A 21240-nucleotide genomic window follows, 5' to 3' on the forward strand; every position below is an offset into this window, starting at 1 on the left:
GGAGCGGGAGATTTAGCGTCCCAAATGATGTGGAATGATGAGCTATCGACCAGGCTCAGGCTGCGTGACGTCCTCTCTCCTCTGCTCAATACTCTGCAGAGAATATACTCTTTTATCATTTGATAAGCCCCATCACATTATCTCTACCCCTCTCTCTCGCTCTGCTGCTTTTGTTGTGATGTAACTTTACTTTCCTGTTCTTTTCCTTTCACAAACAGAGTATGGAGTCATTTTCTGTCTTGCAGATTGTTTCCTGTTAGGATCGCCCGAGGATGTTCTTTGTATTAGATCGAGCAGATGCCTTCTCAGAATCCATTACAACCTTAGCTGTCCTCACGTGATATTTACTGTATGGTGATAGAGGAGTGAATAAATTATAGCAACAGAAGAGCATGTGTCATTGAGGCCTGTCCTTTAGAAAGAAAGTTAAAGGTTTTTAAAGATGTATTTCTGTTATTATTGTTGGCACCAGCAGCCTCTGGATGTGGTCAGTTACACACCACTCCGGCCAGTATGCCAGTCTAACCTGACCATTTTCTAGATCAATATAATGGTAGGGGAAACACTGCTATGGTTAACACACACGCACACAAACTAAGCTGCAGCTTTTCTGCCCAATAACACACGAGCTCTGTTTCTAATTTGTCCTGAACAGGTTTCAGAGAAGTTGGATCGTGACGCTGTGTTGATTTGATCCACCACAGTTTAAATGTCTGCTGAGTTTTCGGTGTTCTTTATGTCTCTTAGGTGTTGGCTCTGTTTGAGGAGGGAGAGGAGACGACCACCGCCTTCGTTGAGCCTCTTGTCATTCTACTCATCCTCATCGCCAACGCTGTTATCGGAGTGTGGCAGGTGAGAAACACCTGTCATCCTGTCTCTCTGTGTAAATAGTAAACTCAGGAGTAACATTGTCTCTTTCAACACCAGTGTTTACACGCTTAGCGAGGCTAATGACGGCCTGAGCGTACTGTACATTTAACAAAGGACTAGCCTGTACTCCAGGTGATAGAGGGAACAGAGATTCACCTTTAGTGTCTGGTTATCCATGCTCTATTCGACATCTGTATAGCTGAATAAAATGCTGCAATGGAACAAGGTGAGCTCTTCAGTCTGTGTGTCCCGAGGCGAGACATGACGTAAAGAAAAGACGTGGAAGTAGCAGACGGTGGCGTGCAGACAGTCTATGGTCGTGCAGCGATCACAGGGAATAAAGGTCAGCACCCCCTCCCACTCGCTCCAGGTGAATTCTCCTGATTATATCCTGCTGCGTTCTCACATCAGCTCACTCTGACTTTCTGCAGAATAAATACGAGGAGGCTGCAGGAGAAACTCTGGGTGAAGAGAGAAACATTCAGCTGTTTGTGTTCACACATGAAGCTCAAGTGGGAAAGCTCTTAGAAATGAAATAAGGAATACTCTGTGTGTACATGTTTTGAACCTCTGCAGAGATATTAGTTTGTGTTTTCTGATTCTGGACGAGTTTGTGTGAAGAGTGAGGGTATGAAATAACATTTATACTTTCTACACACTCTGCTGGTTAAAAGGATAAATGTGATGAGTTCTGAACGAGGCTCTTTCTGTTTGCTGTCTACGTGTTTTTATGACCTCAGAACACCAAATAACCTTTTAATGCAAGAGGTAACACTTAAGTTGCTGTTAAACATCTATTAACATAGACATTCTTTAAACTGTCCTTGGCATAACTTTCACTTTGTCACATCAGGAGAGAAATGCTGAGAACGCCATCGAGGCTCTGAAGGAGTACGAGCCAGAGATGGGGAAGGTGTACCGCATGAACCGCAAAGCCGTCCAGAGGATCAAAGCCAGAGACATCGTCCCCGGGGACGTAGTGGAGGTGGCAGGTAAGCCCCCGGGCCAAACTCTCGCCGTCACTCACTGGGACTAATTTATGACTCGTCTACCTTCAGAGGACTCCCCGACACTCTCAGAAACACACGCTCCCTCACTCAGCCTCTGCCACCCATTCATGAGTCTGGAAACACGGTTGGAATATCTCTGACTGGATTACATAAGAGTCTTTCCCCTGGATGGGCAGGTGCCAGAGCTGTGTGTGTGTGTGTGTGTCTGTGTGTCTGTGTAAGTGGCTGTGGTCACCACTCGTATTTAAAGCCCAGTTTAATTTTCCGCAGCTTTCCCCCCATTTCCCTCTGCTTTCCATGCTCTCAGTCCCACCACCTGGACGCTGCTGGATGTTTGTCAGCTCCTCACTCACACTCCCCTATGTTACATACACACACACACACACACACACACAATCCTCCCGCTGTACACTCGCCCATGTGTGGGCAGCTTGGTCTAAAAATAGCCTTGTTGTCACTGTGGTTCCAGAGCATCTGTGTGCCATGAAACCAAGGAGATCACTTCACGGTTAACATGCCTTTATAGAGTGTAATCCTTGGCTGCACGTGGTTTGTGATTTGACTTTGGATGGCTGCGAGTGATGTTGCGGGGAAGGTGGGGAAATCACAGCGCTCATTCATAACCACCGCATGCAGAATGAAGGAGAGGGATTATCCATGCCTCGGTGGTTACAGTGAAGCCTCGGCGCGTTTCGATTTTAGCTCAAGGGTTCAAAAATGGAAATTGGATCATTCATCCAAATAACCGTCACTGAGGGCTCCTCACACCAGCGCTCCTTAAAGTACAACTTCTGCCGGTGTTTCAAACGGATTTTTAATAAATGTGTTTTTTTTGTTTTTTTTTTAAAGGAGAAGATGGCCGAGGCTTAGTGGTAACACGTCATCTTTCACCATGGGAACTAGTGCTTCAACTTAAATAGCACTTTCATTGTTCACCTCATGAATATGTTAGAGGTGGGTGTTAAACTGTAAATCAATACCTGCATGGGTATTATGTTCTGCAACGACATGCTGTCACCACCGGTTTAAGTACACACGAGGCGACACCATAAGCTCAACCTGCCGGCCACAGTAGGGAGGAAATAGAATAAGTATAAAATAGTGATTTTTGACGGACCACTGCTCACATGGAATTTCCACATAGCTCCATCAGCGCCACTGTTTTACTCCGCTACGGTGGCCCTGCACCACTGGGTCTGTCTTTGTAGCGGGAGCCCAGCCGTGAGCAGCTGCACACACAATCAGGGGTTTTATTTTGAAATTAACCGGATGCACTTCCTCGTCTAACTACTTTGTTCAGCTTGTGCTGGTAAGGTCAACAGTAGCATTCGCCTAGAGATGCTCGGAGCAGTCCGAGCACTAACTTAACCTAACTCACAAAGAGCGTCATGTACAATCTGTCCATAAGAAAATGACTTCAATCAATGACAGTTAGAGACGCCAAGAGCAGCCGACGCCATTTGAAGGAAAACCTGAAAATGCGTTGTCTATGAGATGTCGGTACTATTCTCATCACGGTCAGTTAATGAAGTTAATACTTGTTTATATACAGTAATAAATGAGGATCAGCTTTTCAAAAGCACTGGGATGAAGTTCATGAACTTTGACCTTGACTTGAAAGCAGCATCGGGTCGTTAATGACTTGCAACTCCTACTGTACTCGTAATCATCATTTGGTTTATGCACAGCCTGATTTCAAGTTTGGATTTGATTTCCCTTAAAATGTTGCGGCAAATACGTGTGTGTGTGAGTGTGTGTGTACGTGTACGTGTTAGTGTGTAGAGTTGTGTGTGTCTGTTAATATGACAGGTAGCTCTTCTGTGGAATTCGGGCTTGTTTCAGCCGGTGTCCTCATTCACACAGACTCAGACAAGCCCACACAGGTGGAAAGAACCAAAAGTACTCTACAACCGCCCCCACCCCCCCACCCCCCCCCACCCCCCCACCTACCACCACCATCGTCACTGTCAACACCAACAGTGTTACCATGACAATGCTGCATGCTCCATTCAGCTCGTTTCCGTGACGATGCAGTTCATGAGGAGATGATGACCGTGCAGAGCAGAGTCAGATGAGACGGTTTGAAGAAGAGCTTGTGATGTCACTGCTGCTGCTGGGAGCTGCAGGTAGTTTGTCAACCACAGAAGAAGACTATATACAAGCTCAAGTCCATTTACCGTTAACCAAGAGTTATTCACAACAAGACCTGACTGATAGGCGGGCGCAGTGTAACGGTTTGTCAGGAGGCTTAAAACCCGCCTCAGCTCCAGCTCTCAGCCTGTCGTTAGGTTGACTGAAAGTTAGGCTGAGACAGCATGGAGACCACCATCGATGGGACTCCAGAGCCCCCCTGCAGGAACAGCTGGGTGACGTCACTCAGGCTTCGTCCAGTGATATTTACAGTCGAGGTTAGGAACCTGTGATTTAGATTCTTGTTTGTGTTATGCCTTCTCTTCTGATCGCACTTCATCACTGCCCTCAATAACCATATATGGTGTCCAAAGTGAGAGCATTTCTTTCACAGCCAGCGGAGATGTCTGCATGTGGACGTAAGTGGGAAAGTCTGAGCTGAAATCGAGGCATTAGTAAACTGGATTTCCAGCTTGTTTAAAGTACAGACCGCACTGACTGTCAAATGAAGGAGAGTTATCCCGGTGCCGTTCTGCACACTGCTGCATTCTTCTCAAATACACACAGTCATGTATTAGCTGCTTCGTCCTTTCTGACATAATCTCGTTGCTAAGCAGTTTCAAACATGAGTAAACAGCTGAGGTGGGCACTGACCGTACCACACACACTCCTCTCACTCAGAGAGCGTGTGTCAGGGATCTTCACACACACCCTCCTCTGACTGAAACATTTGAGGTGTACGGTGACAAAGAAAACACGTCAATATTTTCCTTCCCTGCAGTGATTTTTTTTTCTGGGCTTTCCTGTAGAGCAGATTAGCTGCCGGTTGTTCCATGGGAACTGGAGGCTGTGTGGAGGTATCGGAAAAGGACACTGCTGACCACAAGTGCTTTGGAGGAGAGAAAACAACATGAATGTATTTACTCGAGTTTCCACCACTACCACCGCCGCCGCTGCCTCTGCCTCTGCCTCCTTCTTGTCGGTCCAGTCCCGGTGATGCCAGGCATGGTTACGACACAGTTGTGATTTTGGGCCTCCGCTGGAACTTTCCTGGGTTTGTTAGATGGAGTGACTGCAGCGGTCGGGTTGTCAGGACCTGAAGAGATGGAAACCTGCACCCAAATATTCACTGGGAACAAGTCACGGTTATACTGCATGTGAAGGGAGACCTCATCGCCAGGATATTATGCAACACATTAAGATTCTGATTCAAGCCCATTTTTACCAAATGGAAGGGGAATTGTAGCTCGCCAAAGCAGCTGATCCTCTCATTAATTCTAATCAAACATTAACGGTCTCTCTTCAAACGTATTCCTGACTTCTTGTAATTATTTCTTGCCTTTTGAATTTTCAAACGAACTCTGGATAATAGTCAGACAAATATTCAAAGTCCTGGGTATCTGCACTCTGCGTGTCTACATTAGAAGTAAATATTCCCTTCCAGCAGATGGAGAGTATCTGTGGGAGGCTGGTTCGGGGAGCAGGAGTCTGTGGGTAGGCGTTTTGAAAATCCTATCTTTTCTGTCCTCGGCCAGTCCTGCTACAGTGAACCTGTAGCCCCCTGCCGTCTCCCACACAAACACATCACACACACTTCTCTCCCCCTCCGCCTCTCCCACTCCTGTTCTCTTACCAGCCCATGGGTGTCAGACGCAGAAAATGGAGAGAAAAGTCGAGGCTATTTAGCTGAATACCGCAGACTCTTCATTTCTTCTTCTCCCTTTTTACACTATTTCTGTCCTGTCAGGAATGGAAAAAAGCCTCTCTCGTCTCAGAGTATGAGTGAAATGATCCAAAGTGAACACTTCAACTTACCAGCGAGAAACCATTTTGACAAGTTTCTACTGTGAAATGTGCTACAGAAGAAAATCTGTCTGTGCATCTACATCTGTCTGGAGTGTTTAGAGAAACTTCCCACTGCCACTCCCTACATCCATCCATCCATCCATCCATTTATCACATCCATCCATCCATCCATTTATCACATCCATCCAACCATCCATTTATCACATCCATCCATCCATCCATTTATCACATCCATCCATCCATCCATTTATCACATCCATCCATCCATCACATCCATCCAACAATCACATCATCCATACATCCATCACATCCAACCATCCCATCCATCCGTCACATCCATCCCATCCATCCATCCATCCATCCATCCATTTATCACATCCATCCATCCATCCATTTATCACATCCATCCATCCATCCAACAATCACATCATCCATACTTCCATCACATCCAACCATCACACTCATCCATCCATACATCCATTTATCACATCCATCCATCCATCCATCATCACATCAATCCATCCATTCATCACATCCATCACATACATCCATCCATCACATCCACCCATCACATCCATCCATCCATCACATTCATCACATCCATCAATCCATTCATCACATCCATCCATCACATACATCCATCACATCCATCCATCCATCACATTCATCACATCCATCAATCCATTCATCACATCCATCCATCCATTTTCTTCCGCTTATCTGAGGTAGGGTCACGATGGCAGTAGGTGAAGTAAATCAACCCAGACGTCCCTCTCCCCAGCAGCATTATCCAGCTCCTCCTGGGGGATTCCGAGGCGTTTCCAGTTCAGACGGGTTTATAATCCCTCCAGCAAACTCTGGGTCTACCCCAGGATCTCCTCCCAGTTGGGTGTGCTTGGAAAACCTCCAAAGGGAGGCGTCCAGGATCCACTGATGCTACTACATCATAATATCCCTTTTTTCTCAATCTGGCTCTGGCTCAGTTCAATGTCAGGCTTTGACAAAGAGGAAGCAATAACCATTTTGTTTTGGGGCGTTAGATACTATAAATGCTCTGGTTATGATACATGAGTTTAATATGCAGGTCTTGATAACTCGTGGGCTCTGGTGGAGAAGATAAACTATGTCGTGGTGTATCGGAGGAACACGGAGAGCTGCAGAAAGTGAAGAGGAAGCTAAAGGGAGAGGAAGTTATCGATTATTTTTTAGAAAGGAATGTGACTCTGAGGTTCTATCAAGCTCTTGTTTACCTGCAGCTGAAGCATGAGCTCTGTTATTGTTTGAACACGTATTCAGTGGTGGATGTAAAACCACTGATCACCAGCAGCTACACTTACAAGCACAAGACTTTCATTGGAAAACGTATTTACGCTGTCTTGTCCTCCTCGCTGTCCTGCTTACTTTACCTCTGCTAACCCATGTAGCCACCACCATGCCTTAATACTAGAGACCGACTGTGATCATATCGGCCGATATTAGCATATCAAGTGTCTATCGGTGTCAGCTAATTTTCTCACAGATGTGTGCCGAAATTACTAGATTTATTCACCGGTCAAAAAGCATTTTCATTTGAGTTTCATTGTATTACACTCGCAGTTCTCTTTCACCAGCAGAGGGCGCTGTAAGAATTACAACAAGCATCATCACTCTCCAGAGTGTCGAGCGGTGATGCACGTACATGCTCAGTTACTTTCCAGTTGAGTGACCATCTTGTCTTCATTATAAATATTTTCCACAAGTGTTTGATAACTGACTTTGAGGGACCAACACAATAAATGTTTATATCTATCTATCTCTACAGATCTATCAGTGTCGGTCCCACTAATCTCATATCTGTCGGGCGGTGGATGTTACAGTGTCACTTAGCTGACTTTGTTGATTTTGTGAGTCTATCATCATTGTGTCTTAATTTGTTGTTGTGTTTGTTTGTTTGTTTGTTAGTTGGTGACAAGGTGCCCGCTGACATCAGAGTGACCTCTATAAAGTCCACCACGCTGCGTGTGGACCAGTCCATCCTCACAGGTACGTCTCGTCTCATATCGGACACTAACAGACTTTCACATAATCCAGACACAGTTTGCTCGCTGCTTCTTTTATTGCCTGAACCTAAAAGACCTCAGGTTTAGTCTCTGTGATCCTCTACCCTTTATGCTGCGAGTGTGAACTTTGTTCAGCTTAGTCACTGCTGAGAAATCCCATTGTTGGTCAAATAATCACCTGTCACTCTGGCAGATCTAATCTTGCTGACTTGTCTGGTACACTCTTTCCTTTAGGGGAGTCTGTGTCCGTCATCAAACACACTGACCCTGTTCCTGACCCCAGAGCCGTCAACCAGGACAAGAAGAACATGCTCTTTTCTGTAAGTGTTTCTCCCCGGAGCTGGCTGACTCACACGTATCTACTCTTTATTTATTTCATGTTTGTTTGCACCAGGGGCCAGTATGAAGCTCGTGGTCTGAAGCCAAACCACCACAGCGTTTAAAGCCTTAGACCGTTTGCAGTGACCTTCATCATATGGACCTTTTTTAAAATACAGAAAAATGAATATCAAAGACACTAGAGATGGAACAAAAACATGACTTTAGTATGAATAAAGACTTTAAAACAATTAAGCTGCAATAACACAAATAACAAACACACAACAAAAAGCACTCCATAGCCGTTTTCACACAGGCACTTCTGGAAATTTCTAAAGAAACAGAACTAAACAAACATCTTTGAAAAGAGCTTCTTGGACTTTCTGACACAGGCGTTACCCACTTTTCGTTACCCACTGAAAACGGCTCCGCGACCCACTTTTGGGTCCTGACCCACCAGTTGAGAGTCACTGGTGTAAAGTACAGTGAACATCATGACTGTATCTTGATGCTTAGTGACAGAGATCTGAATTATCTTCATGTCCTTTGGTGCAAAAGTCTGTTTTTAGGAGAAGTATGATCAGATTGCTTTTTCAGTTTGTTGTTTCCAAACCTTGAAGTTACACGAGCACCTGATGAGCCTCACAATGAAGCATTTATATCAGGATTTGATTAGGACACTTAAACAGTTCCTGCAATTGTCAGAAAAGTCACTTTATGTGGTAGTTCTGTCAGAGATGTACATTTTCTCCAACAAAGAATTTGTGTTTTTCATTTTCTTCCTCACATCCCAGCACTCAATTCTCTCTCTCTCTTCCGTTTCCTCTCAGGGCACAAACATCGCCGCAGGCCGAGCTATAGGGATTGTCGTCGCTACCGGCGTCTCCACAGAGATCGGTAAAATCCGTAACCAGATGGCCGCCACAGAACAGGAGAAGACGCCGCTGCAGCAGAAGCTGGACGAGTTCGGCCAGCAGCTCTCAAAGGTCATCTCTCTGATCTGCGTGGCTGTGTGGGTGATCAACATCGGGCACTTCGGAGACCCCGTCCACGGCGGCTCCTGGGTCAGAGGAGCGATCTATTACTTCAAGATCGCCGTGGCATTAGCCGTGGCCGCCATCCCAGAGGGGCTGCCCGCCGTCATCACCACCTGCCTGGCCCTCGGCACTCGACGCATGGCCAAGAAGAACGCCATCATTCGCAGTCTGCCGTCAGTGGAGACCCTGGGCTGCACGTCTGTCATCTGCTCTGACAAGACGGGGACCCTCACCACCAACCAGATGTCCGTCTGCAGAGTAAGTGCAAACCAGGAACGGCCGACACTTTATTGCACTCCTTTGAGGCTCATAGAGGAGTGTAAAATCCTTCCTCTGTTGTAATGTTCACCTCAGTGTGGCAGGTTTGAGGAAGCTGCTGGTGGAGTAAAGCAGGCTGACATGACCCAGCAGCACCCACAGCGATATCAGGGGACCAGATCAGCTCACACAAACACGGGAAGGTTTCCAAAATGTCATATCACCTGAGTGAACACAATGCAGTCAGTGTTCCACACAGAATGACGTTGTGCCATATTAATAGTATTTAGTTTCTTATTTCCTCATTTTGATTGGACCTTAACATTGGGCACTTCGAGACCCTGTCCACGGCGGCTCCTGGGTCAGAGGAGCTTTGCTTGTGATGTCCTTTCTTCTTCACTTAGTATCACAAAGTCGCTAGCTTAGCTTAGCGTTAGCTTGTTCGAGCAAGGTCACGGTGAAGAGAAATGAAAACAATGCTGCGTCGGAGCACATGTAGCTAGCTTGTTAATCCCTGGCAACTCTTCTGCAAAAAAAAAAATTATTGCAGTCCACAAACCTGCGGCCATCAGTGTAACAGCACTTCTTTGGTGATGTTGATAATTAGTTTAATCCTTGGTTGTCTGGCCGTTAACTATAACACTACACATACTGAATTAAATGTACCTTCCGGTGTGGGTAAGCAAAAGCAAGGGGACAACTTCTGCTGTGAGTCTTGCATACTTCTAAAGATCTATAAAATAGAACTTCACAAAAATAAATCTCATCTCCGTCTTACATACTTCCCTTTGTTCAGATGAAATGTCCTCATTTCAAAGGTTATGAAAAATAAACCTCATCTCATCTATTACTTGAAGATCGCCTTGGCATCAGCTGTAGGTTGTTTGTTTATAACTGCTTCAATAGAGTCATCTTTATCTTCTATAATCTCCTGTGATCCACACATACACACTCAACAAACTAAACTTGGCCCGATTCTGGGCCCGATTCCCCCCTTTCCGACCAAAGTCAGCAAAGGCCCGACTATCTGATGTTCCAAAGATTATCTTGCCAGATTCTCCTGTGGTGTGAGATGTGTTTAAGAGTGATTTTAACCTCCCCGATCTAGTCCGCCCTGATTTGAAATCGTAAATACTAAACGTGTTCAACATTTACGATCAGAAATCCTGAGGTGTGGGGAAAACTCCGAGGACGGCCGAGCACGGACTCCGTGAATTGTCACGTGGAACGGAAAAATAGCCAATAGGGAAGCAAGCTGACTGAAGCAGGAAGCACAACAAACATTACCATGGCGAAGCATAAAGTTAAATGGATGTCATGAATTCAGGACCAACTTCTTGATTTGTGGCAACAACACGAGTTATATTACGAGTCCTGTAAAACAAACCACAATCCAACTGACAAGGAAAGGAGTTTGACCAAAATGTTTACAGTAATGGATGTACCAGCTAACAGCTAGCCACATTTAGCTTGCCCGTCATGTTTGTTTACTCTTAAATCCTGTCTGACCGTGCGACATTACACGTTGTGATAGTCGAGACTCTGGTTGTCATTGAATGAATCGGTCAGTGTGTGGTGTGCCGAGTTGATCGTCTCGTTGCACACCACACACTATAAAACTAAACTGTTAATCAGTCAGGATTGTTGTCATGTTTGGGGTCTCTCACATTATCGAAATCGTTTAAGATTTTAAGAATCGTGTAGTGTGTACCAGGCATTAGTGTCTCACATTGACCACAAAGATGGATGATGCATCTCCATCTCCTCCTGCTGTACAAATGTGAAGCCAAATATTCTCCAACTGTGAGGTGGATATGTGAACAGCCTGGTCAGCTGAATCACAGGAGCAGTCTTCCTGAAGTTATCTAGATATTTAGTTTTATTCCTGGGAGTTTTTTGAGATGCAAATCATGCAGAGCTGCTCTTTAGGTTTCACAGACGGACGACATGAGAGGTGAACATGTCGGAGAATATGAACAATTTAAATAATAATGCTGAAATTAGTGAGCAAATTGACCTTGGCAGCCTGCAGAGTATTTTTTCTAGGTGTGGGGAAACACTGACAGTGAGTCATATTCATAACTATCCTGCAGGTTTTAGTGTATAAATGGCCTTTACAGGGTATTGTATTTAACTTGGCCGACAACACATCTTAACCACAACTATTCACGAGTATTTCTCCAGTAATTACCCTCACTTTACCTTTCATGAGTATGAGTGTGTTGGTGTTGCTTACCGGGAGTCTTTTCTCCAAGCACAGAGTAAATGCCAGAGCTGCTGTTTGTCTTGGCTCCTGTTTAAAAGGAAGGCTTTACACACACACACACACACACTCCTAATCAGTTAACACCTCTTGTCCTTACATCCTCCGCCTCACCTCTCACCTCAGCTAATGATCTCACAGGTGCCGCAGGTATGAACAGGCCAGCTCTGAAGCAAAGCACAGACAACACTTCTGCGAGGGAGCTGTTGGCAGCTCATTCATTCATTAAGAATGTGAAACCGTGATGAGAGACGACTCAGGGCTATTAGGATCTACTAACTTTTCAGTTATGTTTTATCACAACAGAGGAGGGATCTAAAAGGTGCTAGAGTTGATCGTTTCGTAAAAAGGCAAGGCAAAGATACAGGTCTTCACTGGTCTATCACAAGGACCCGATTAGACACGAATTTGCAGAAAAACTCCCTGAACACTAAAATTTATTTAGAGGTCACATATTCTCCTCCTCTTCAACCAGTTTAAATAAGTCTCAGAGCTCCCCAAAACATGTCTGTGAAGTTTCTTGTTCTAAATCCACTCTGATCCTGTATTTGATCATGTCTATAAACCCCTCTATTTCAGCCCTGCTCAGAACAGGCTGTTTCTGTGTCTGTACCTTTAAATGTAAATGAGCTGTGTCTGACCACACCCCCTCTCTGGAAGGGCTTGGGTGTCTCGGGCTTTCTCGCTCCATGTCCTATTGTTTACGTTGAGAAGGCAGACTCAGAGGGCAGAACAAACACCTAGCTGTGGGAGTGTCACCCACCTGGGGGAGGGGCTACTGCCCTTTATGATGTCATGAAGGGAAAAAGGGAGAAATAATAACTCTGCCTTTTCTCTTTCTCTTTGTCTACCATTTTTTTAATTAGTTGCTGTTTCAAAAAGGACTTAGAATCAGAGGACGGTGCATTCCCTGCACAGCACACTTGTATTATGTGTGTGTGAAGTAAACGCTGAGATGACTTGTAGCGTGTGTGTGCGTGTGTGTGTTGATTACTGCGGAGCAGCAGGGACTTCCTTGCAGCAGGAGGGGCACGGAGCAGTGATCTCACTGCAACCCTGAAATCCTCTCAGACAGAAAAAGAGCGAGGCGGGCTGACGCGGGTAAATATTGACCTTCTGCTTCCCTCTTTGTGCCCTGGCAGGCTGTCCTCGACTCTCTGGAGGGAGATAAGGCTGCAAATACACACTCGCCTGGAGAAAATCGAACTTCCGCTTTGCGTTTTTTTCAGCAGGGTGTTTCCTGGAGATAGTAATTTTGGTTGTTGCTTAACTCTTCACGCTGCCGTTGTGCTCTTTCTTGTGTAAAGGTTTCAATCGGCCATGTGAGTGTTTACCCAGGCGTGTCCACCTGTGCTTATTCCTGGTCCTGCTCCATGTGTCTCCCCTGACTCAGGGGTTTGTCCCATATCCACAGGATTTCCAAGGATTCCCCCCCTCTGCATCCTGCTGACAGTGACTCTGCACTTCCCCCTTTTGCCCTTCACAAACACTCGCAAACACAAATAGACATGCACACATTAAGAGGGTTACTCCTCATTAATCCCCACATAAGCTCAAAGGGAAATGAGTGTAAGAATACAAACTTGTTCCACTACGGCTCACTCACATGGATCACACTGTGCCTTGTTTCCTTGGAGACTGCAGAGGATTAGAAAGAGAGAGAAAAAGTGACCTCAGATGAAAGAATCCTTATTTAGTCTCTCTCAGCCTCGCTGTGTGTGTCTGTGTCTGTGTTCTAGTGAAAGTTATTGGCTCCCTGAGATGTTACTATAGATTTAAGTCAAGAAGAATGGAAACAAAGTGAACAAGCATGATGACCTTGCAGTAATTAAGAATCGAGCAGAAGCTCCTTAAAGGGACAGTACATCCAGAATTTCAACGAGGAATTGGTTGACCAAGATAAATGGCATTGTTGTATTACAGGGCAGACATGAAGTTTACAATCTGAATGGCCAACTCATCCCTAATGCAGCTCTTACACTTGAGCTTAAAATAAGTCATGTTTGACTTTGTTTTCCATGTTTGCTGTTGGTTAAAGTAAGTGCGCTTTGATACAGCATGAACCCTCTTTGGTTTTGAAGCAGGACACAAGAGCAGCTGGTGTGTTTGTGTTCACTGCAGCCAAACTTTCTCACATGGTTTTGATCACAAATCGGTGAATAATTTGGCTTTTTACATCATGCTAAGAGTGTGAGGAGGACGCAGTAAAGGTTGTTATCTAGCTGAGAGAGGTAGGAGGAGGTTTGCAGAATGTTTCATGCAACTCTTCGTCTAAAGGATGTAACGGTAAAAAAACTGATCTGCTGTCCAAAAACTGTCCAAAGGGAACAGTGTCGTACATTTTAGAAGCATATTTAGTGAAGCTTTTATGATGTCATGATGAGAGAATATTTGCTATCACTCTGTGTTTCTTGTTTAACTATACACGTGTTTACAACTCGTCCCTGCTGAATCCAACATAAATCCAAAAAGCACTTCTTATAACACGATAGGTTTGAACCTCTTAGGTGCTTGTGCTTCATGTGACTGCATCACAAGTGTGTGAAAGCATCAACATCATAACTAGGCCTCCATCAAAAGGTGAAATTCCCGAATGCTGAGTGAAAAAAGACATTGCTAATTGACTTGAAATAACAGTTTTTATTGCAGTTAAGGGCAGGGTTGGTCATTTCCTCCGGATCCACTTTTTAAGATTTTGGTTGAAATTGTCTTTAGGTCCTGACAGAAATTAATAACTCATGTTCTCTGAAAAAGGAACAATGAAAATCTGTCATCTGTATCAGTTGTAAGCCTGTAAAAACTTCGACCAATGTCTGCCACGAGGTACCAATCTGATGAACCAATCACACGCCTCCCTGTCTCCCTGCTCGTTCTCTACCTCTTGCGTGCACGAACCCACACTCAAATCATGAGCTGAGATCCGCTTCTGGACCAATGCCGCTCGTGCATGTGAGTGAGGGGCGTGGCTTTAGAGGGAGCACAGAGGGGGGGGGGGGGGGGGGGGTGGGTGGGTGTAGACAGAGCACTGAGGGAATGCTACTTTCAAAATCATGCTAGTTTTCAAAAATTACCAACCCTGCCGTAATTTGGACTTGTGCGAGGTGTGTGATGCAAATACTCAATTATGATGAAATTGCATTTAATTGCATTTTCCTTAACCACACACATTTCTTTAAGCAAAAAATATTGAGGTATAAAAAGTTGTTTTTGAAACTACATTGCTGTTGGTATCAGTGCTAGTCTTGTGACCTAAGGCAGCTCTGCTGGTGAGTCTTACTACTGATTGACTCTTTACATAGCAGCCTCTGCCATCAGCGTGTGAATGTGTAGGTGTGACCTGCCGTGTAAAAAGCACTCCGAGTAGTCAGAAGACTAGACAGGCTCTGTACAAGCTTGAGTCTATTTACCAGGTGAGCTACAGAACAATGTTTGGTTGTATTGATGACTCCTTTCTTCTAAATTCCTTATGCAAAGCTATGCAAATCTAAAGCTCATGGTGTCTCCAAAGACTGCATAAAACATGGACGTAGTCTCAGTGATGTCACCCATTGGTTTCTGAAGAGGAGTTATGAAAGCCAGTGATGGGTTGTTGCCATTTTGTAAATGGTATCTCCGTCCAACTTTGACTTGTCTAGGAACAGACAAAGAGGTTAAGCTGAGGCCCCAGAGACCCCGTGTCGGTCGGGCCCTTGTGTTAATCTCTGTGGGCGGCAGTAGCTCAGTCTGTAGGGACTTGGGTTGGGAATCGGAGGGTTGCCGGTTCAAGTCCCGGCACGGACCAAGTCCGGAAATTGGTGTGGTAGCTGGAGAGGTGCCAGTCCACTTCCTGAGCACTGCCGTGGTGCCCTTGAGCAAGGCTCCTAACCCCCCCACCAGCTCAGGAGCGCCCGCTGTGGGCAGCCCCCTCACTCTGAGACCTCTCCATTAGTGCATGTCCATAGGATCCTGTTTGTGCATGTGTGTATTCCGGCCTATGTTTGTGTAGCACGTTAACTAGACAGAGTGTAAAAACTAATTTCCCCTCGCGGGATCAATAAAGTATAAATTATTATTATCTCCTTCTCTGGAGAGAACATTTGTTTTTAACTTATTCATCTTGTGCGGACTAGACTTGTTTTTAAGAAATAATTTCTCTGTGAAAAGGCTAAACTGTACCTTTGAACGAGAGGTACAAAAGCTTTGTCTCGTCTGCAGTCTGCCACTCATTGTCTGTTTTAAATGAGAGGTTAGTCGGCAAACAAAGACACCGACAGGAGAATCAACACGAGTTTAACCAGACAGCGGCTTCATTAAATCTTCAATCTGTCTGACTGAGTTGAGTCTCAAATAGAGTTGGAATCAGTTACAGGGGTGTTTCACCTCTGCATGTTTGTTTCTGCTTCATTCTGAACTTCACTCTGTGTTTGACGCCTTTGTGGAATAGTAGTGGATCTCATTCTTATGAACCACCAGCCTCCACACTCCCTCCTTGTTTTTTTGTTTTTTTTATCAATAAATTAGTATTAGCAGTGCATCATGAAGCTGCCTCCCTGGGGGAATTTCAGGAATAAGATTTGCCAACAAAGCAGATCCTTGGACAGCTCTGGGACTCCGGCTCCCTCGCAAACTCTCTCTGACTCGTTCTTTGTTTTGCAGCGGTTTAATGGAGCGTGTGTGGCAGTTTGAGTGACTGATGAAGCCTTACATCCAGACATGTAAGCAGAGCAACTCCCATGTCGCCTGCGTGTTTAGAAACTCAGAGAAAGAGGCGTAATAGTGCTGCACAAACTGATAGTGAGAGGGGATTTCTTGACTCTTTGTGGCCGTTTGAACTCAACCTCTCCAGTGACCAGATTTCAGCTTGTGCAGTACTTTGTGTTTACAGCTACTTCTTTGATTTTATCAATGCCCCCCAGCCTTTAATTTATGCTAAACAAGTTCAAAAGAACGTGGAAAATCATTGGGCTTCTGTTAGCTGTGTTTTGCTCCTGAACACTGACACGATGCAGCCTTGACTCTTTGTTTAAAGGGCCTCTGACACCATGGAGCTACTGTATAGGTGTGAGGTTCAGCTGACACTACTGTGGCAGGAAATGTGACTGTTGAAGAACAAACATTTCTACTACAAATCCAGGATGACATACTGTGATAACAAAGGTGTTTTATTACCTGTGTGTACACACTAACTCAAGGGTGTGCCCACACCGCAGAGCTGCTCATTAGGAACAGTTTGAATAACATGAAAGGTGTTTAGCTTAAAAATAAACACTCTTTCTTTTACAAATGAAAAGTTTATTTTTTGCAGTGATACATTCTTGCCCGATTAGGTCCTCTGGGGGGATCAGCGCCCGCCCCCCTGCAATCCCAAACGGAAAAAGTGGTAAAAGATAATGGAAGGAAACATGCTATGTTGAAGTGCTGGTTTCTCTGACAACAATGCAGCAGCCAGTATGTCCTCCTTCTAACTTTAGATTCTGGTCCTGAATGCTCTGGATTTGTTTGGACCAGAGAAGGTAGGCGGTTTTAAGACACCCCCACACGGCCGTTTTAGACGCCCCTCGGTTTGCCAGATATGAGAGCAGTTATCAGGTCAAACCAACAGGTGTTGCAGTGATGGAAGCGGGCAAGAGAAGTGGTTCAGATAGAAGTGATTGTACCCGACCTAAAAAGCCTCTGCATGTTTCTAATAAGCTCCACGAGCAGAAACGTGCTCAAACTAGGATCAATATTGGAGATGCTTTTGAAAAATGGAGAGAGGTTAGAACACAGAAAGGTTTACAGACTGATGCAGAGCTGGATAAACACTGAAGCTTCAGTGTCCACCACATGGTGACCTGTGTGAGCATCAACTCTAGAGAGGAGGGGGGGGGAGACTGATCTCTACAATGTTTAGAATTTAGACTGCAGTACCCATTTTAAACACTAGGTGTCAGAGTTACACTGTAAAACACTGTATTGACACATTATCTCTCCTTTCTGCCTCTGTCTGTTTGTATTTTCTCCTCTCCAGATGTTCGTCACAGACAAAGTGGAAGACTCCGACTGCACCCTTCATGAGTTCTCTATAACTGGTTCTACCTATGCCCCCGAGGGACAAGTGTGAGTGTCACAATTTAAAAGTGCATGACTGATATTTTGCAAAGTTCTGTCCGCCTCATGACCTCATTATATTTTATACTGGTCACCGATTTGATTTGATTTATTTGAATTCTATTTATTATCTAGATGTTGTCATGCACACTTTTCAGTGGTCACTCAGAGCTCCCCAAAACATGTGTGTGAAGTTTCTTGTTCTGAATCCACTCTGATCCTGTATTTGATCATGTCTATAAACCCCTCTATTTCAGCCCTGCTCAGAACAGGCTGTTTCTGTGTCTGTACCTTTAAATGTAAATGAGCTGTGTCTGACCACGCCCCCTCTCTGGAAGGACTTGGGTGTCTCGGGCTTTCTCGCTCCATGTCCTATTGTTTACGGTGAGAAGTCAGACTCAGAGGGCAGAACAAACACCTAGCTGTGGGAGTGTCACCCACCTGGGGGAGGGGCTACTGCCCTTTGTGATGTAATGAAGGGAAAATCTACAAACTGCCTGTTTGAGCATACATTTTCTGAAAAGTGGAGCAGGCAAAAGACGGAGAGGATGGACTTTTCTCATCATTGGGGGTTTGTAAACAGACTAGAGACACATATTAGTGTTAGAGAAACATGGTGAAGTGGATTTTGCATCATGTGACCTTTAAATTCTGATCATTCCCTTGCCTTTAACTTGAAGTAGTTGTAGTAACAATAACGTACCATCATAAACCATTTAGCCTCAGCTGTTCTGTATTTTTGGTGCATCACACCTTCTTTGTTCTGAAAGTTTAGAAGTGGAGTGTGAACTCTATTTTAACAACCTTTGAGTGTTGAGGTTCTTTCAGCTGCCTCTGTTTTATCTCGGTAAATATGCGATGGTGTAGGATTAAAGGTAGGAGGCCAGTCATCAGGTAGGAGAGGGTTCATTGCATAGACATGTTGTTTATTTAATTTGTTTTTTTTTAGTGAGTGACTCTGCACGAACCTGTCGATTTCATAACAGCAGAGTGTGGGTTAGTGTGTGGGAGCCTCGCTAGCAACCGAGGCAGTCTCTACTGGGAAGAGATCCATGGTTGTCATGCAGTCAGAACTGCTTGTCAGGGACACACACAGATACACACCCACACACACACACACACACACACACTGTTTACTACTGTACAAGCACTATTTCTTCTCTCAACTTTTGAATGCTGAACAACTGAATGTCTGCCACGCTTATGCATATGGATGGGTTACTGTATCTGAGGTGTAGTGAACTGTGAAGTGTTTCTCCCTGGTGTGTTGCTGCTGTTTGTGAGTGACATATGTGTTTGTTTGTTTGTTTGTTTGTTTGTGTGTATTTTCCTTCCAGACTAAAAGGAGACCGGCCCATCCAGTGTGGTGACTATGATGGACTTTTGGAGTTGGCCACTGTGTGCTCTATGTGCAACGACTCCTCACTGGACTACAATGAGGTCATTAACACACACACACACACACATACACACACACACACACACACACACACACACAGGCTCTCAATGCATGATTTTATGGATACATTTTTAAACCTTAATCTTGGACACCTGGGATGGCTGTGGCTCAGTTGGTAGAGTCAGTCGTCTCTCTACTGTAAGGCCGTGGGTTCGATCCCCAGCTCCTGCAGCCACATGTCCGATGTGTCCTTGGGCAAGGCGGTTAACCCCAAGTTGCTCCCGCTGCTTCGTCTGCGGCGTATTAATGTGATGAGTTAATACTGATGGTCACTTTACACAGCAGCCTCTACCAGCAGGATGTGGATGTGTAGGTGTGACCTGCGGAGTAAACGCGCTTTGAGTCATCACAAGAGCTATACAAGCTCAAGTCCATTTCCGCCTCTCGTGAATTATTCCTTTGGTCATATCTAATTGCTGCTTTATTCTAGTCTTATTCAACTTCATATCATGGTTTTCTGACTGTGGTTAATTGGGTTCCAGAGGGACGGCAGTCAAAAGAAACAAACTCTGCCTTCATGTAACCGCAATCATATCTTTTGCATTTTAATTTAACGTTTAAAGGTGGTCAGTAGAAATGTTTTTAAACACAACATTCAAACTGGGCCCCTCCTCCTCCTTGGCTCATCGCCCCCCAGAAGCTCACCCTCACTGCAGGACGTACTGTGTATGTTTACTGCTTGTACCTACACTGCAAGCTAACCGCCTGTGGAGTTCACCTGCCTGTCCAACAGGAAGCAGACCAACTCCACGTCCACGAGTGAAAGCCAACACAAGGTCCACCCTCGAGCTTTATCCGCATGGCGTTGCGTCTCACTATGATTATATTTTCTCTTCTTTAATGCTAAGTCAACGTCGGTCATATTTCCTGGTTTGAATCGCGTCCAATCGCTGAATTGTATCCACTCCTAAACTCACCTGCTGCGCTGTCATTGGCTGGAGGAAACACACCAGCTCCCCGCCCAGAAATGTCCCGAGTCAACCAGAACAAACCAGAACAGTAAAATCCAGACGGTCTCTGCAGACATACTGTATGTTTCACACAAGGTTACTCTTCAGATGTCCTCGTGTATTTACTGATTGTTCAGCATAGAGACACTTTAAGACTGTGGTTAAAGGTAGAACTGCAAAACACACAAACACCACAAAGGCCTTTTTTTTCTTCTCTTCATCAGTGCAGCTCATTTCGCCCTGAAGTGTGATCTTATTCTCTGCTTTGGATTGCTTTTCTCACCTCTTTGTCATCTCCCCGGTATCATGGTAACCACGCCGAGGGGAAGAGACCGAGATGAGGCTCTTCTCTTCTCCTTTCTGCTCTCTTAAACGGCCGTTTAGTCATCAATTTAGAACGTTTTTCAAGTAAAGAGCCCTAGAGTGGGATCGAAATGTGCTGAACTGGGAGTGAGAGAGAGAGAGTTAGAAGAGCTGCAGAGTGCAGGAGGAGGGAGCCAGGTGTTTTATTGATGTCATTTCTCGGTCACACAAACAAATGATGTGTGCTACGTCATTACCGCTTTGCCTCACCCACTCCAGATCTCAGCTGGCGAGGGCGAACACTTTGCATGTGTGACTCAACGTTTGAAGAGGCTGAGGTGAATAACCTGCGGATTGGCTCACGAGGCATTTTGAAGAGAGTCGTATATGTTTAACAAAAGTAGACGGTTTACGGGTTTAAAGCTGCTTCTCCTCTGAACCTTCCCAGGGAATTTAACAACTCTTTCACTCTTAGCATGCTAACTGTGTCACTGGTCTGCAGTCCCTCCGCATGTCTTGAGTGTTTCTGTCTCTCTCATAGGCCAAAGGAGTTTACGAGAAGGTGGGTGAAGCCACAGAGACGGCTCTGACGACCTTGGTGGAGAAGATGAACGTTTTTAAGACCGATGTGTCCGGACTCAGCAAGGTGGAGCGTGCCGGCGCATGCAACGGGGTAAGATACAGAACATGTGGATGTGTGAGAATCGTCTGTCTTCAAAGGGAAGTCC

The 21240-nt window shown here is 45.1% G+C and overlaps 1 protein-coding gene across 2 annotated transcripts in view; it reads left to right on the forward strand.

Annotated features, from left to right (window-relative positions):
• Positions 1 to 21240, forward strand: part of atp2a3 (ATPase sarcoplasmic/endoplasmic reticulum Ca2+ transporting 3) — a 55332-nt gene that overhangs the window by 20308 nt on the left and 13784 nt on the right. For both annotated transcript variants that reach the window (XM_061055908.1, XM_061055907.1), the window contains exons 4-11: positions 748 to 852; positions 1724 to 1862; positions 7758 to 7838; positions 8090 to 8175; positions 9004 to 9468; positions 17721 to 17809; positions 19138 to 19240; positions 21054 to 21185. In XM_061055908.1, coding sequence (XP_060911891.1) covers positions 748 to 852; positions 1724 to 1862; positions 7758 to 7838; positions 8090 to 8175; positions 9004 to 9468; positions 17721 to 17809; positions 19138 to 19240; positions 21054 to 21185 — 1200 coding nt within the window. The remainder of the gene's footprint in view (positions 1 to 747; positions 853 to 1723; positions 1863 to 7757; positions 7839 to 8089; positions 8176 to 9003; positions 9469 to 17720; positions 17810 to 19137; positions 19241 to 21053; positions 21186 to 21240) is intronic.

This window comes from Labrus mixtus, chromosome 14 (assembly GCF_963584025.1).
Source record: "Labrus mixtus chromosome 14, fLabMix1.1, whole genome shotgun sequence".
Lineage (NCBI taxonomy): Eukaryota > Metazoa > Chordata > Actinopteri > Labriformes > Labridae > Labrus > Labrus mixtus.